Source organism: Odontomachus brunneus, unplaced genomic scaffold, assembly GCF_010583005.1.
Source record: "Odontomachus brunneus isolate Ranch 3 - 2012 unplaced genomic scaffold, Obru_v1 Obru_scaffold_110, whole genome shotgun sequence".
Lineage (NCBI taxonomy): Eukaryota > Metazoa > Arthropoda > Insecta > Hymenoptera > Formicidae > Odontomachus > Odontomachus brunneus.
In genome coordinates this window covers 937,969-955,656 of record NW_022639560.1, presented here as the reverse complement: position 1 = coordinate 955,656, position 17,688 = coordinate 937,969, and the positions used below count along the sequence as shown (strand labels likewise).

Genomic DNA, 17,688 nt, shown 5'->3' with positions numbered 1-17,688 from the left:
CGATGTTTTATTTTATTATATTTACCGCCACACTAAATTTATAAATGAGTCCCATCAGACTCAAATTCTTTCTCAGTGTTCTGTTAGCTATATTTTGTTGATTCTTCGCGATATTTTTATAAATACTTATTAAAATCATTCAAATAAACTATGAATAATGGAGTCCTTATGGAAACTCATGCATCACCTGGATATGGGTAATGCAACACTCAACGTGTTATAGAGGTCAAACTATCTCTTTGAACAATTCCGTCGTGAAACTCTGAAGTTCAAGTATAAAGGCGAATTCTGAGATACGCCTGACATCCGTCTGGTCCAGGTGCGCACGCGTAGGTTTCCATCCGAGGTCGACACGCAGGCCACCTTCGTCGAGATCTCTGAAAGACTTCGGGATCCAGAATGGGAGGTACGTCAGCATGCCCTACGGGTGCTGATGGACGTGCTACCGACTCTGAACGCCGATGTCGTCGACAAGGTCATGCAACCAGTGGTGCCGGAGCTGATCAATAATTTGGGACACCCAGCGCCGGCAGTTCGTAAGGGTGCCTTGGACACACTGAGGGTGTACCTCGTCCACAGCCCCAATAGGGACAGCATGGTGAAAAATGTAAATATCCGCAACGGATATTCATTGAAAAAGAAAATAAGGAATATTCTTAAAATTTTTTGGAGCAAACTCTCATTCAAAACGATAATAGAAACACTGCCGCTTAAAGCCGCAAGAGTAAGGGCCGGTTTTTCCAACCTCTTGCTAAGCTAACTAACAGTTAACTCATACGTCTGTCTTTGTTTCTCCTTTAAATTAGATAGAAACAGACATAAGATTTAACTGTTAGTTAGCTTAGCAAGAGGTTGGATAAACCGACCCTAAGTGTTTCACTCTAGCTTAGAGCTAATTCCGACTTCTTACGAGTAAATCACACGATGTTCATGTGACGGTATAATACATCAGATTCATTCTTCAAGTTGGAATGGAAATATTTATTCGACGATTCAGAATAAAGAATCTACTTATGTAGATGAAGGGAATATTGTAGTAAAAATTAATATAATTTAAACGCTATTTTTACTATGATCTTTTTTCTAGGTGGAGTGAATAATATTTTTCTAGTGAGATTTCACTCGAAAGAAATTTTCACTCGATTGAATTTTTCTTTGGCAATTTAAGCACTAGTTAAGTTACTGCACAATTAATGAAGATGAATGCGACAATCTCAACGTGTTAATAAAGTTTCAACGCGACATATCTGGAATCGAATCCGGTGTTTTCCAGATTTCCGTCGCGGAGATGTGATCTCCGTGTGATTAACGACGCGCCATCACCAGAATCGTTTTTCCCGTTTCCCTTAGATCCTGCACGACGGCTTGAACCGTCCGGACGCCCACAATCCGTTCCAAACGAACGTAACGACGGGTGTGATCCTGAGCGCGCCTCTGTTGCTCTTTCCATCCTCGGACAGTCCAGCGCCGACAAGCCAGGTCCTCAAGGACGCCACGGTCGCCTTCGCCTCCCGGTTAGTCCAAGTGCCGCATCAGGAAGCCGTTCTCAAATCTCTCATGAAGATCCGCGACGCGGTCGGCGAGGAGGAGTTCGAGGGCTACCTGGCGGATTACGACGATAACATGAAGAAGAACATCGAGATCCTCTCCAAGATCTACAATATCAGACCGGGCAAGAGGAAACAAGGGCGCAAGCACGCGACGGACATTATAAAGGCCGACAAGGAGCGCGTCTTGGACAAATCTCACTGGGACAGCGACAGCGACACCTCCGGCATAGCCGAGGAGGAGGACGAGACGCCGAATGGTACCGGGCCGCCGGGAAGGGTCGTCCTGGAGACCGAGATCAAATTCAATGAGGAGACGGCTATCACGATGACGATTTTGGAAGAGAAAGACGACGAGGAAGAAGATAGCGAAGAAGACGGCGAACAAGAGGACGTCGAAGAGAGCGACACCGTGGATGTTCTCGCGGACCCGTTCTCGGAAGACAAACGGAAGACACCCAGACGGGTGCATTTCGGCGGCGAGATCGTCAAGCTGAGGACACCCGACAGCGACGAGACGGAATCGATCGAGATCGCGGCGCCGAAGACCCGGATACCGCTTCCTGTGTCGCCAGCCACGAAGATGCCGGAGAGGGCTCGACGGCGGCCTTGGTCGCAACCGTGCAGCCCTCACGCGGAGAAGCGAGGGTCGAAGCGGGCTTCCAGGTCAGCCTCTAGCAGTCCCAAGAGAGAGGCGTACACGCACAACGCGCAGCTGAGCCCGAAAAAGAGCATTCTCGCGCGGACGACCAGCGGGGGGCCCGTCATCGTTGTCGACCCTGCGACGGAGGAGATGAAGAGTGCGAAGGAGCGGAGAAACGGTGAGAACACGGTCCTAGAAGACGAGGGCTCTCGTGCGACCGGTAGCTCTCAGCAGAGCGACGAGACGTCGAACAAGGAACAAGCGGCGCCGTCGTCGCCGAGTCAAGGCGAGAAGAAGAAGCCCAAGGACGACGACGACGCACCTACTGTGCTTCAAGTCGCAACCGCGGAAGAAGCTTTGAACACGTCTGCAACGGAGGAGCGAGTCATTCCTAAAAGAGGTGACAATCGCGTGGACGCGGTCGGCTCCAACGAGAACGACGTGGTCGAAGTTACCTCGAGACAGTCGAAAGATCACGTGCTGACGGAGGCACCGAGCCCATCCCGCAGGTCGCACATAATGAACAGAGAAGATACCCAGGTGGGTGACGAGGCTTTCGAAATGGAAGGAGGACGCTTGAATGAGCGAAACGTCGTTTCGGGGAGCGACTTCTTTTTCGGTGAGGTCAAGAGCAACGTCAATGTGAGCGACTTAGCGTTCGGCTCGCCGGTATACGAGTGCAACGCGCGAATCAACCGGCTGGTCGGCGGTGACTTCGTCGACGAGATCGAGCAGGTCGCCGGGCTGATCACGGAGGTGGATAGCGACGGCGAACAGAAAGGACGCGGTCAACGCGACAGAAAGAACGCGTCAGAGTCGAACGGAAGCGTCACTTGCAGCAGCAGCGAGGGCGAGGGCAAGCCGCAGGAGCCCAACTGGGAGGAACTGGGTCTGGTCAGTCAGGAGGTTTTGGACGACTTGCATAATAAGGTAAGAGCACTCGTGCGCGAAAAAGGGATTTGATTGGATATCAATATATCTATATTGGATTAATTAAATATCTGCTGAGGTATGAAGGAACCAGAATTCCGGCTGAAGAATTCTGTGCTGGAGTTAATAAGATTCTGGTTAACTAAACAAGGTTTCTGATTAACCAGATTGGTTAGTTCAAACGAATTTGTTTTCCGTATGTGAATGTTGTTTCTAGTGAAGGAGCATTCGGATCGTTAACAAATACATTGAAAACCAAACCGAGTAAAACGAACCAAATCTCAGGATTGAGTAAATTCTGTCACAGAAACTGAAATTAAATCGAGCCGGAGAAAAGTTGAGTCAGATTGACAATCTAACGAAGAATTTCAATTACAAGATTTAGTTGACAATGAAAGTTTTATGAAACTGGAACGCAGTTATATATCCATATGTATAAAATAGAATGTCCGTCTATCCGTCTGTATGTTCCCTAGAAACTTCTAAACCCTTTGACTGATTTAGACCAAATTTTGAATAGTTTAAGACTCTTTAAGACTCTATTCTGAAAATATATATCACCATGATAGCTGGACATCCCACCCTCTTCGCCTGATTTCATCCCTTTGACACTTTGTGATAACCCGGACGACACCGAGTAGTTTAAACTAGTCTGATATAAATGTTCTTTTAACTAGTAAAAAGTTAATCAAACTTTATACGAGTGTAACTCTATCTTCTGTGGAAAGTTAAGTAGACGATCGATACGATCAATGATGTGTTAAGACGGCTTTATGATCGCCTCATTGAACTGAATTTTGAGCTCACTTTACCTGAACAATTATTAGAGATTCAAAGAATACCAAACCTTTGCTGAAGGAATCAGAACAATTGATTTTTTACATACAACCCTGAAATTGAGTTCGTTTAACTCGATTTGGGTTATTTTGATTGATTTTCTTGTTTTGTACAGTGTAGGTAATGCGTCCTACACGTGTACAAGTGTAATTTCCGTGGAAGATTCATAACTGAGAAACGCGATAACGTCCGACTTTCCGGCAAATCAGCGGTATAAATCGATTTGCATTGTTATCATGCAAATTATACTCTCGAAATCCCTGGACTGTCGTTCTGGAATTTTATTTGAGCACCATAAATCGTGACAAATAAAATTCACCTTTGACCCTTTCGCTATTTTTCGTATCTTGCAAGAAAACTTAGGAAGAAGTTAAAAATTTGGTCTAAAACATTTCTCCATACACCTCATTATTTCGAAGATTATTATTCGCTTACGAATCATTTTATCACCTTTGAGGGATTGCTTCAATAGTTAAACGCACGACGAAGTACATATTAAAAAACAAAGTACGCCATTTTCTAGAATTCACTCAGATCTCACGACAGAACTTAGGAAAGAGTTAAAATTTTGGTATAAAACATCTTCCCATACACACCATGGTTTCGAAGATATTCACTCACGATTAATTTTGTTATCTTCGAGAGATGGAATCCTTAAACACACACACGCACGAGCAAGCACATATTAAAAAAAGAAAAACACACCCATATAGTTTTTCAGCTTTGCTCAAGAATATATTGCTAAAGAATACACCAAAATCCGTGAGCGACACTTCCGTATGTTCTCTACTGGATTAATCCTCTTCAAATCCACGTCGTGGAGCTATTTGCGCTATTATCGCGCGTGATTCTACGATCAATGATCTCATAAAAATCAGCCGTTCAATTCTAAGCACGGCACGTTTGCACCAACGTCAGCTGTTTATTCAGCTGAAGCTAATTCGATGTATCACAGTTAGAGAAAATCGAGAAGCAGGTATTCGTACATGCCGTACAGGTACGACGCCGGGTATTTCTGTGTCAAACGTCGCCCATAGAGATCCGTGCGAATACAATTCGGACCTATTTCTGGCGACCGCCGGGCTAATGCCCCGCTTCGGGCCACTCGATGCGACGATTAACGCTTTACGTTTGGAGACCCTTGACTTTAGGACAAGCCGGTCCGATACATCACGGTGAGAAGTAGGTCGATCGATTTTCGCCGACAAAAGTTCGTCGCGTGACGTAACGCGATTTAAGCTCCATCAATTATCAGGATTACGTGTACGCGCGTGTACGGGCTTTAATATATTTTTTTCCCTCCTTGTTCTTTCATTTTTCTTTCTCTCTGTTTCGTTGCTTATATCTCGAACACCAGGTATAGCCACTTTTGCGCAGTGTTTCTCATATCTTCACTCGAGGTGCGTCACCTCTCCTTGCGTTTTGGAAAATTACGCGGGACAAATTACCGCAACATGAACGGAGAAAGAGCGGCCGCAAACTGTGCAATGTCGTCGTCGTCGTTAATTATCATTGAAAGGCTGGATAGACATCTTCTAATCGTCGGATGTGGCGTACTCATAGTAGACATCGGGCGAATAATCGAATAGCTCGAAGTCCAGCCTCAGCTTCTCGTACAACCTCCGCACCATCGTCTTGCTCAGCTGACTAAAGTACACCTTGGACGCGTTTGCGTAATTATTGCTATGCCTCCATCTAGGTCTGATCTTGTTCTGCAGGCCTAACTTGTTGATCGCGTACACCTGATCTCGCCACAGCGTCTCCACCTGCGCGAAATTAATTCCATTAAAGGCGATATAGTCGCGAAACCACCGATCCATCTTAACCACGGATATTGTTCCGAAACAAAAGGGAAAACGACATCTCAAGAAATGGAACAATTTCCCGAAAAGTCATAGTCCGAAAAATACAATAATTTCTTGAAATATTAGATTGGTGCAAAAGGTTTGTCGCGATTGTTAAGTAAACACAGAAAATTATATCCAATTTCAAATTAATAACTTTTATGAATAAAAGAGGAACAAAACATGGACTTAGTATTTTTTTAATCTAGAAAGGATTTCTTTCCTTTCATAATACCTAAATTTGTCTTAATAAAAAAAAAATACAAATCTTTTGCGCGCCAATCTAATATAGTTTTTCGAAATATTGATCCTTTCGGACAACACAAAACTCGACAAAACAGGACAGCGTATCAATATTATTATTATCATGATTATTGTTGTTTTGAGAAAGCTGTGTTTATCTCGTTGTGCTGATTTTGGTATTATTATTTCTTATGCTTTCAATCCTTCGCGAAGGTTGCACTTTGGAAAATAATCTCGGGGTATCTGGATCTTGAAAATATGACTTTTCGGGGAAATTATTCAATTTTTTAAATTTCTTTACATTTTTTGCAAAACAAGGCATATACGCAGTACTTTAACAACTTAAATTGAGCAGAGTGATATGCATTAACGTCGCGGATCGGTGAAAGCAGGAGCGTGCCGTGATTTTTCCTTTCTTTCGCGGATAATAAAGCTCGGAGACCGACTAACTTTTTCCGACAGGAAGCGAAGTTCGGAAAGTCGAGGAAGTAGAGTTCGGGGGAGAATCGCGCGCGCAGCTCGGCAGCCGCGAACGATCGCAGCCACGACTTGATATTGACCTTCGCGATAATGTGGTATCTGACGAGGCACGGTGTGCAGAAAAGATAATACGGTATCCAATGATCGTCGGCGTAACTGGCGAGGTCGGTGTTAATCACATAGTCCACGAACTCCCGGAAGGTCGGCTCCACGCCAGCCGGCGGCGGTGCGCCTTCACGCCGGATCACCTGGTCCGCTCGTGGCTCGACGAAATCTTTCCCTGAAAGAAGTACCGGTCGTTTTCTGTCAATTGCCATCGTACGTCGCGTGAGCGAGAGCGAGCGAACATTAATCGGATAGACCATCGACACTCACCGCGATACTTCTGCACGATCTTGGCGCCATACTTCCGATAAAAGTGAAGCGTCCCGTGCTCCCGCCCGGCCACGGAGTTCTCCAGCTTGTCGCGGTAGGCGCTCAGCAGCCTCTCGAACGGATGCCGCACGACCAGCAGCCTCCAGCTGATGTTCAGAATCCGGGCGGCCTCGGGGTAATCGAGTTCCGGTATCTTTTTCCGGGCGATGATCGACAGCTGCTCTTTCCCGTTATTTAGCGTCTCCTCGGGGACATTCATTAATAAACAGAGATTATAGAGCCAGGTCGTGGAGCCGGCTTTGTACACCGGGCAGTATGATACGTTGTGTACTCTGCGCAGGGGAATCGTCAGTCTTATCTATAAGAGACCTCGACCGGCCTTCTCTCGTATCGGCTAAGCGTTTAAAAGTCAAGTACGATCTTTTCTCTACGAACCTGTCCATGTAGAAGATCATGTACTGAACCGCGGGCGGGTGTTTGAACAGCGAGTCTTCCGCAAGCTTTCGGTAGAATCCCAGGTTATACTTTTTGCATACTCTGTCCACATTCAACGATCGCCGGGTGTTGTCCGCCTCGGCTTCGATCTGTAACGAAACGTCACGAAATCACTGCCATCGTTCTCTCTCTCCCTCTCTCTGAATGTAAATCGGTAAAAATGTTTTTGATTGAATCGGTAAGATCCACCAATTTTCGTTTAGTATTTTATCGATTAGTGAATCAGTAAGTAAGGGAGACAGAATCAAGTCGACCCAAAGGTTGTGTTGGCCATACGTTTGATTTATTGTGAAAGTGACAGTGAAAAAGGAATCGCAAAGTATTCATTTTAGAATATAGGTACTTTTTCTATAGAGAACATTTTGTAATCCCCTTGCCATTGTTGCTTTCACAATAAATACATGAACATAAAGTATAATCAACGTGACTCTTAGGTGACTTGATCCGGTCTTATCGATTTTCAGTAGAAATATTTATATTTATAAATATTTATATCTCACTGATTTTGACTAGTAGAAATAAGATTTCACTGCAAAATCTATAGCACACTGTAATTCCTTATACATTCTATCAAATTCAACTTTCTGCATTTGCGACGACGAAATTAATGGCTTCTATGCACCTTGCGTGCTATGACATTGTCTGCATTCGCAAAGTGCATCAATAATGGAAACGGTTGATACTACTACTAACTGAAAGTTTCAGTGAAATTTTGCCGATTGCAGTGCTATTCTTACAATCAAATCACTTTATTTTCATTCCGTATGCGCTATTTAGATGTATGTATTTTATTATTTCTCCTTACATGCCAATAAAGGACATATGTGTTGCTTATGTTTTAGAAACTGAAAGAAACTGAAGATATGTTATTAAAAGATTTGCTATGTTTCTAACGAAATTTACTATATTCTTTAGCGAGATAGGCCTTATTGTGGTAGTCTGCTTCTGCGCTACTAGAAACATAATAAAATTGAAAAGAATTTAAGTGAGAAAACAGGAAGAGAACTATAATATTCTCTCTGTGAGAGAATATATTTGTACAGTATTAACAACGAAGAATCCACTGATTATATTATACTTCAGAAAACGCATCGTCATCAAAACCTCTCTTGCTTGCTTTATCGTCAGCTCACCATCAGCCTACGCAAATCTTCGCCGGTAGGAAGAGGTTCGCTCTCATCTCCGATGATAAAGAGAGAAAATTTCAAAGTCAAGAGTGCGACTCCCAGACAAATTACGATCTGTAGTATTCGGAGGATCGCACGTTTTCGCGACCGCGACATAGTCGAGAAGCACGGCGAGCTGTTTTCTTGGATTCGCAGATGTATCGGCACTACTCGTCTCCGCGAGTATACGTTCTTTTGTTCGTGATCTATAACGGGATCCACGGTGGAATTTTCTGAGACCTCACGGGACACTCTTCCACTTTGCTATCGAGCCACCGACTGACCGGTTCCGCGCTCTCTCGTGACAGTGATGGATCTAGAGTATCGTCTGCCCCGAGCAATCGAATCGTAGAATCGATACCACCACGCATTTTGGCGGCGCATCGTCGATTTTCACAATTTCGGATAATCTCACTGGTTTAGATTCAATTTATTGTCTGCGAAGCGAGCTGCCGAAATCAGGTTTTCTGAATCGCACCTCATCAATATCTTTATTATTCTTGAACATGAACGACAGCTAAAGTTTACAGTTATATCTTATTTTGTGTGTGCTACAAACATTGGAAGAGATAAGATACGATTTAAGAGACTGTTACGGTTTCAGCAACGCTCTTTCCTATTCACGCAACATTTCACGTTGTCTCCTGAACTGAACTTGAAGTTAGGTTGGATTAACTAAATTTCTGGTAAAGAGAAATAAACGGATCAGAGCAATTCTGATTAAAGCTGTCAGAATTTTGTCCAGGTTAACCAGAGATTTTGTTAACTTAATAACAGAATAAATTTTGATAATTTCAGTCGGAATTTTTTTGATTCGTTCATGTTTCACTAGAAATTTGGATAGCCAAGACTTTTTCTCCGTGTGAAGGTGTGATTTTTCCACTCGACAGAATTTCATTTAATAATCCCGCGAAGAATGACGACAGTTGGGATATTATTTTAAACGAAGTGTTAACGAGACAATTGGGAACGTGGCGAGTGAATCGATGCAACGTGGCCGATGACTGAGTCCACTCCTGGAGTCCGAGTGAGGAACGTCATGGCTGAGAAAGCCATGATCCTCTCCGCATGTTAATTCCGTTAGCTCAGCTGTTCAAACCGTTCGCTACGTCGCTCGATAAGGTCTCGAGCGTAGCAAACGAACGGTGGCTCCTTGATTTGAGTGAATTCTGACAAGAATTATCGTTCGGTGAACAAGTTAATTTTCGACGAGCTGGCGTAAATTGATCGATAATAAAAACATGGTTCATACACAGAAAAAAAAGATTTGCTAATATATGGACAACTAAAATTATTAACTGCAGGAGCAAATTTTCTTGCCTTTATAGCAAAGTTATTTAGCTATCACAACTAAATAATTTTGCTATGAAAGCAAGAAAATTTGCTCCTGCAGTTAATATTTTTAGTTGTCTATTACGTCCCGTAGGGCCTTACGTACCTTTACATTGCGTAAAGACCGATTACTTATCCGATCAGGTTACAAAAGCTAAGTACACAGAAGGAACATGTAGATCTCGAGCCTTACAAAAGAATCATGAATCATATTACCTACAATTACGCATGTCCACATATCGCCTGATCGAACATTTCCCGAATTTCTACTTTTTCCCACCAATCTGAGCCTCATCCTTGTTACTAAGCAGGATATCTACAACGAATCCGGTAACCGCCATCCTCGAAATTTCCCATTTTTCGAAACTATAAAAAGTCCGATCCGTATGACTTCTGTGATTATTGTCATTACGACGTCTATAACTATCACCACGGGAATCACTTCTGTGATCATTATCATTACGACTTCTAAAGCTATCACTACGAGTATCACTTCTGTGATTATTATCATTACTACCTCGACGAGTATCATCTCAAGAATCAGAATCGAAGGAAGCAACTATCTCAGGAGATCCAGAACCATCCATTTCTCTCCTCGTACACACTTACAGTAAGCTATTGTTTTATTATCCATCCTTCCGCGTCTCAATTTCACTTAAGTCCAGACAGCCATTTTTACGCTGTATCAAAAACTCAACCGCAATAATTCCGGTGGACATTAATTATCGGTCAGAATTTCTAAAATCGGTTTGTCCCTTCCCCCCGTTGTAGTGGGACGTCGATCTTGCCAGCAACGGAGTGATCTGCGCGAGACTCTAGAAACTCTGGAACTACTGTCTTCCGTCTCAGACTCTCTTTCGCGCGAAGTATTTCAACGGATAACCCATAGATTACTAACACAATATTTAGATCTAGAAGATCTACCCCCCTTCCTTCTCCACCTACAGCCATTTCCGCTAGATTCGCATTCTCGTCCACCATCTCCATCTTTTCCTATAAGTTATTCTCCACCTCCTTCACTTTCAAATAATCCTGAACATTAACGCTCATCCTCACATACACACACACACACACACATACATTGTAATTATAAATAAATCGTATGTTATTTCTTTTATAAAGAAACAATAATTTCTTTTGTTTATCCGTCTTCTCCTATTATCGCTCAAGGTCCAGTCCCAAGTAAAGAGATTCAGTTCTCTGACTCAAAACTGGACCGCTCGCCGTACATCATCGGGCTAGTAAAGTGACCCTTCTGGTCGTTGACTAGCTCTTCGACCTATAAGTACAGGTGAGGCTTTCTTTACGTTGCGTTTTCCTACAGGACATAACAGCCCATATATTAGCAAATCTTTTTTTTTCCGTGTAGTATCGCGCTTGGTTACGACACTCGTGCTATGTAACGTACGTGTATTAGTGCTGTCAATTCCGGATATTAATCCCGCAATCTCGGCTACTTCTTGACCACCCGACTCTTTCTCGTATGGCTCTCGCAGACCAGTGCGATTTGCGACGCGACACGCTATATGCGATGCGCGATATCCAATGAGCGTACAGCTTTTCCGGAATACCAATACGCTCATTGGATATCGTTCGTCGCATATCGTGTGTCGCGTCGCGCATCGCACTGGTCTGCGAGAGCCATTACTCGCCTACCTAGATATTTTTCAAATACCTGCACGGAAAAAAAGATATGGACAACTAAACATAATTTGTTGTGTTAGCCACTTTTTCTTTGCTGCAGGAACTAATTTCTTTGCTAAGATAACAAGAAAATCTGCTCCTGCACCAAAAATGTAGCTAAAGCAGTAAATTATGTTTAGTTGTCCGTCTGTAGCAAATTTGCTACGTTAACCACTCGTCTTGCTGTGCGAGCAGATTTTCTTGTTATCACAGCAAGGAAATAGATTCCTGCAAAAAGAAAAAGTAGCTAACACAGCGAATTATGTTTAACTGTCCATATATAGCAAATTAGTTTGCTGCTGCAGCAGATTCTTATTTTCCGTGTGGGGATATTCGTTTATCCGACAGTCTAGTCTAGTCTAGTCTAGTATTAATTGCAAACTACATTAATAATGGGAACAGTTGATATTTTAGTTGATTTTTACAGCAAAACTTTACTATTTGTAATGCTCATAACTGAATTATTTTATCTTCAATTAAGCTTTTCTTTGATTAAAATAATCGGCAAGTCAATCATCGAAATTAATCAATCATCTTATATGTAATCGTGAATAATTTAATCGATCAAGAAAGTTACTTATGATTTCATATGTATGACGATTAATTAATTTGAATTATTGATTTGCCAATTACTAAGTCAAAGAAAATTTTAATCGATTGATACCCAACACCGTTACCCAGTTATCTGAGTATCTAATTATCTATTTTTATTGTTGTTTTATTGTTTCTTCTTATTCATTCTCCGAGTCACTCTATGCATAGAAATATTAAAGAAAGTTTAACGAGAAATATAGACACTTTATGAGATACTTAAAAGAATGCTGAAGTGAATGACGAGTTTCAAACAAAACAATTTTAGGTAAATAAATTCAGATGAATACTTGTTAAAATAAAATATGAAATATATCTGGCGAAATGTCCACTTTTCATTGACCTCATCTAAAAATGTAGAAATATTTTTCTACATCGAGAACACATTTATACAGAGAGAAACGTATGATACTATTGATTTTTTATTTTGGATAATTGATACATTGATTAGTACACACGACTTTTGGATATCCCACAGACTTCTATATACTACTAGACTGCTAACTCCCTAGTTACAGCTAAGACAAAAAGTGATGGCCATTTTTGTTAAGACATCCGATATATTCAACATACTAAATTTTGCCTTAACAAAAATAGCTGCCCCTATTTACACTACGTTAAAATTTTGCCTCACTTTTCTACAGGCCGATCGTAAGGAGTTAGCAGTCTAGTAGTATATAGTAGTCTGTGGGATATTCCACCTGGATACGCGAGTACACGAATAGTAGCCGTGAATTTTAGGTACTCGAGTACTACCTGATGTATAGAAATGCCAGGCACTAGTACGTACGTACATACGGCCCGCAACGGCGACCATCACCGGGGTGTACGCCGTATGTTCATTCAGTGTAACTTCAAGGTTACCGCACCTAGACCTTTTTATGATTGCACGTGCGACCCCACCGACGCGTCTGCGAGAAGCCCGTGAAAATAAATATGCCACGATCGATTTTCACCAGACGTTCGCCGCAATCCCGGTTCTAGCATAAATATATATACACTCATCTATTTCGCGTTCGACTTCTCCTAACGTTGTATTTACACTGCATAATTGATCTACGATGCCACCTGGAGTTTCCGCCGCGCCTGCGGTGCAGTCGCGCAACTTTTTCCAGGACTTCTTTGCCCTGACTTCTTTGTCCCAAACATGAATTCGACTCAGCTCATGATGAAATCATTATTTACCGTTTGTTAACTTGATTCATGATTTAAATGACGAAATAGATAACAAACTGTATCGATGATAAAAGGTCTCAAACTGGGAGAAGATCGATTGCTTGATTAAATCGGTCAAATTAACGTAACAATAACAGAACGAACATCGTGTTTGTTGAAGGAAACGTAATTTCTGATTCTTAAGGCCTCGCCGCGGCCATGTTGAATTTGTGACGTCAAAAGTGAGGAACGATATAACATATTGAGGAAAGTTGCATGCTATTTTTATATAAAGATAAATATAGACGAAAGAGCACTTGAAATCATTTAAGCATACTTGTAAAATTGTCCGAAAGGCATCCTTTTTCCCTGATGATTAATAAACAGTCATATAATAAATGGTGAAATGAGACATGCAGATAAAACAGACTAACTTCATCATTTTTCTCACATGTTTAATTTTACTATTTATTATACGACTATTTATTGATCATCAGAGAAAAGGAATACTTTTCGGTCAATTTTACAAGTGTATTTAAGCAATCTCAAATACTCTTTCGTTCATATTTATCTTTATTCAGAAATGAAACATGCAACTTTCGTCAGCATGTTATTTCTCGCTTCTGATGTCACAAATCCAACATGATTGGCAAGATACAAGGAGCTTTAAGTAGCAAATTTGGTCCATAAGAGTCAGAACTTCTCTTTTCCTTCAACCAAAACACGATTATATGTTATTATCATATTAATTCAACCAATTTTTATTCTCTTCATCAAGTAAATCAAGTAAATATTTCCTTGCAAAAAGTTGCGATTATCGACACTTTGTATTTTGTCGTCCCTCCGCCTTGCGATGTTTCTCAGAAAAGAGTTTGCATGTTATGCGTAATATTTACTAATCGGATTTTCCTCACATTAACTCACAGAGCGCCTCGCGCTCCTCTCATTCCCTCTATAGGAGACGCGATGAATAATGCTGCGGGAAGCGCATTTCACAAAATTGTTACCTCATATTTTTAAGGGTTGGGATAACGTCAGTTTTATACGTTCTTGCCGTGTCAGGCGACTGATTGGCGTCGTTGCGGTGATATCACGGTCGCATATGAATATTTCCCGCGGCTGAAAAACGCCGCGAGATTTCCCTCGCGCGGATCGTTACGCGACCGGGTGTGCGTGGGAGCTTAGGGTGGCGAGAAGAGGGAAGGGAGAGGAAACGTGCGGCCGCGGTAAGTCGCAAGAAAATAATTAGGCACGTGTTGCGTGCCACGTCGGTCCAGGTAGGCGTCATTCCCGTGTATATGCAAATCAGCCGGCAATTGTACCGCCATTTACCTACCGGATCGAGTGCAATTTTCAAGCCGTTCTTCGATTCATCATAGCGCAAGTAGCGCTGGATGCGCCTCGACTGGCCATTTCAAGCCCGTGGCAAGTACACTCACAGAAATATTTTGCTGGTCCAGATAGAATTTGAAATGTCACAGTTAAAATTTATCGTTGTTGTTTGTACGTTTGCCAGGAAATTGTCTGTGGTACGTAGAATCTACAGCAATAACGTTCTATCTGCAATATCTGCGAGCGAATTTAGATGGCTGTGAGGATCATATATTTGTTATTCTCTCTCGTAGCTGATCTTTCTTGTCTACCACAATCAAATTTTTAATCTGGATGAGCGTCACAGAGAGACTTTCTTGCTAAATCTCGCAAATAGCTTAGAAATTCTGTCCAAAATATAAAACATGCGCGTTACCGCAGTGTTTGCTGATTATTGTCTTGGCTAATTTCTCGTAATTCTTTTTACGACTGTATTTTTTTTAGTTTTATGTTTATTCGCCGTATGTCCGTCGCATGTGCGGACTAAGGACGCGTAAATAAAGAGACCTTGAAGCACGAGTGTCCAGGGTGCATTTCGGGAGTGTTGAACAGTCAGAGACGCGAGAATCGACCCCGTGCGGTGGTGAGTTCGGTGGAAATACACGGTGAGAATGCGGATGCCGCCGGTGCAATGCGTTCGGTCTCTCGCTGCAGCGATCGATAACGCAGTCGCGCGACTCGTGAGTTTCCAGCGACACTGTCCCCTTCTCGTTCCCTGATCGTATTCCCAAATAATAATAATAATATTAGCCTAATAGGGGTCGGCCCAGTTAATCCTTTGAGATCTTGTGTCGAATTTGACTGGACATGTAGCATTTCGTTCCGCTCGTCTAGATTAACTCGTGCGATTAACTTAACGATTTCTTTTGTTTTCTTTTTTGATATTTTAAAGGAAAATGTAAGAAAGTTGTGTAATTTTTTATGGCGCACATTGAAGTAGTCTAAGGCTATTGATGATGTTTATCTTCAACCATGCAATATTAAACTTCACGATATTGTGCGAAAATAGTCAAATTCACCGGCTGGAAGGAAACTGCGACAACAATTAGAGGTACAAAGGGTTAACACGTCCATTACTAACGTTATACGAGGGTAGGATGAAAAGTTCCGAGCTTGAATAAGAAAACAAAATTTTTTTGGATCGATTTTCATTTATTTCTCAACATAATCTCTATTCAGCGTGATACATTTTTCCCAACGATGTTCTAAAGCGGTTATGCCAGGCTGATAGGTCAATTTGTCAAGTTCCTTAAAATAGCCATTTACAGTGTCGCTAACTTCATTGTCGTTCGCAAATCTTTTTGCACCGAGCTATTTTTTGAGATTGGGAAAGAGATAGAAGTCGCTTGGAGCTAAATCTGACGAGTATGGTGGGCGGGTAAACAATTCGAACTTTAATTAATTGATTTTAGCTTAATCACGGCATGAATTTCCACTTTTTCCATTTTTACAAACAATGCTTGAGGCGTTTACTCTGGCGAGCTATCAAATCGATACTGAACAATTTATTGACTTGAACCTTCGAATATAAGCATATGAAGAATGAAATCATGCAACACTATTAAAATATTAAACACAGTAGATTTATCTATATATGAGGCCCGGAACATTTCACCCTATCCTCGTATCAGTATCAATATTATATAATTATTTGCCTCTTTAAGGAGGCCTGCTTACGGCGCTCAGATTGTTGTTCATTGCGCCCTCGGATATGTCGAATAAAAAATCACTCGATTTGTTCTCTTACGTGTATCCTTGCCGAACGTAGCGCGGGAGGAGTCAGTCGGAGTTTCGAATCGAGACGAAAGTTGGCACACGCGATTTCGGATGAGTCACACGATCGCGACTAAATATTCGGCGAATATGCGACTGGTCAATTTCCACGAGCAGGCTATTTAAATGCGGCTCATTCTTATCACGCGTAATTGCCGGGAGATCCGCGTCACGCGAAGAGAGATGCGCGAGTCGCGGGGGCGGGTATAACGCCGGTTACACGACGGTTGTGCAGGTGGACGCGCCGTGAGATTCTAATTCCGCAATCCCTTATCGTCAACCGTTGTCACTTTTGCAGGACGATTGGCGAGCGCGCGTGAGAGCCTTAGAGAGAGTCGCGTCGGCCCTGCGGACGTCCTCGGCCCTGATCGCGATAGAGTCGCGATTAGGATCGCTCTTGCATGCAGTGCTCGGCGGCGAAAGGAGCTGCCGGGTGGCCGCTGCCGGTTTAACGGTGGCGAAGGTAAGCTCATAACTCGTTCCACCGAGATCGTCGTAAATGCGCCGAAATCTCGGCCAATTTATCGCCTGCGCGAGGATAACGCCGTGCCACTGTTCATTACTTAATAATGCATCGCGCGAGTAATGCGGGTGTGCATGTGCCTGTCGCAAGCACACACGCACACTCTTCAAGTGAAATCTCATTCAGGACAAGTAAAAACCGAGTCCACCGACAGCGACAATACCGCTACTCGGAATCACAAGACCGAGTGTTTTATCAGAACTGTAGAGTAAATTCTTAATGCGTCTATTGCAGATTCGATGCAGATTTTTCTTTATTGCACCTCAGTATAGTACCTCGTAATTTTCTTTTTTAATTTCGCCATGGAAGTGTTAAGAACTTTGAAGTATTAAGATATCACTCGTGAAGAGGATTCACCTGTTATGATGTCTACAGACTACATCTGCAATAAATGTATTTTAATCCATATGAGCGAATACTTCAGTCGACTAGAATTGAATGAATTTAATTTTATTTTTGTGTATATAACGATGGACCATATCACGCTACTCGGAATCACAAGAGCGAGTGTTTTATTAGAACTGTAGAGTGAATTCTTAATACGTCCATTGCAGATTCGGTGTCTTTTCTTTATGGGAACCTTCTAACCTCAGTTATGAGAATCTTATTTTTTAATTTCGCTATGAAAGTATTAAGAATTTTGAAGTATTAAGGTATCACTCGTGTGAAGGAGATTCACCTGCATGACATCTGCAGACGA

The 17,688-nt window shown here is 42.3% G+C and overlaps 2 protein-coding genes across 6 annotated transcripts in view; one reads left to right on the top strand and one right to left on the bottom strand.

Moving 5' to 3' along the window:
- LOC116849305 overlaps window positions 1-17,688 on the top strand; it is a 49,108-nt gene that overhangs the window by 6,878 nt on the left and 24,542 nt on the right. For all 5 annotated transcript variants that reach the window (XM_032826305.1, XM_032826306.1, XM_032826302.1 and 2 more), the window contains 3 exons: window positions 320-607; window positions 1,351-3,120; window positions 16,764-16,928. In XM_032826305.1, coding sequence (XP_032682196.1) covers window positions 320-607; window positions 1,351-3,120; window positions 16,764-16,928 — 2,223 coding nt within the window. The remainder of the gene's footprint in view (window positions 1-319; window positions 608-1,350; window positions 3,121-16,763; window positions 16,929-17,688) is intronic.
- Window positions 4,200-8,842, bottom strand: LOC116849307 (carbohydrate sulfotransferase 8-like). The gene is made up of 5 exons (XM_032826314.1): window positions 8,528-8,842; window positions 7,335-7,483; window positions 6,900-7,231; window positions 6,605-6,804; window positions 4,200-5,723 (listed from the first exon to the last, which is right to left on the bottom strand). Exons 1-5 carry the CDS (start codon window positions 8,675-8,677, stop codon window positions 5,493-5,495), a joined length of 1,062 nt encoding a protein of 353 aa, XP_032682205.1. The 5' UTR covers window positions 8,678-8,842; the 3' UTR covers window positions 4,200-5,492.

Bases quoted from the DNA above. Each gene is read 5' to 3' on its own strand.
- LOC116849307 (XM_032826314.1), bottom strand. From the start codon at position 8,677: ATGTCGCGGTCGCGAAAACGTGCGATCCTCCGAATACTACAGATCGTA. The intron at 7,484-8,527 runs GTGAGCTGACGA...GTTTCGTTACAG, and splicing joins AAGATTTGCGTAGGCTGATG to ATCGAAGCCGAGGCGGACAA. The intron at 6,805-6,899 runs GTGAGTGTCGAT...TACTTCTTTCAG, and splicing joins GATCGTGCAGAAGTATCGCG to GGAAAGATTTCGTCGAGCCA.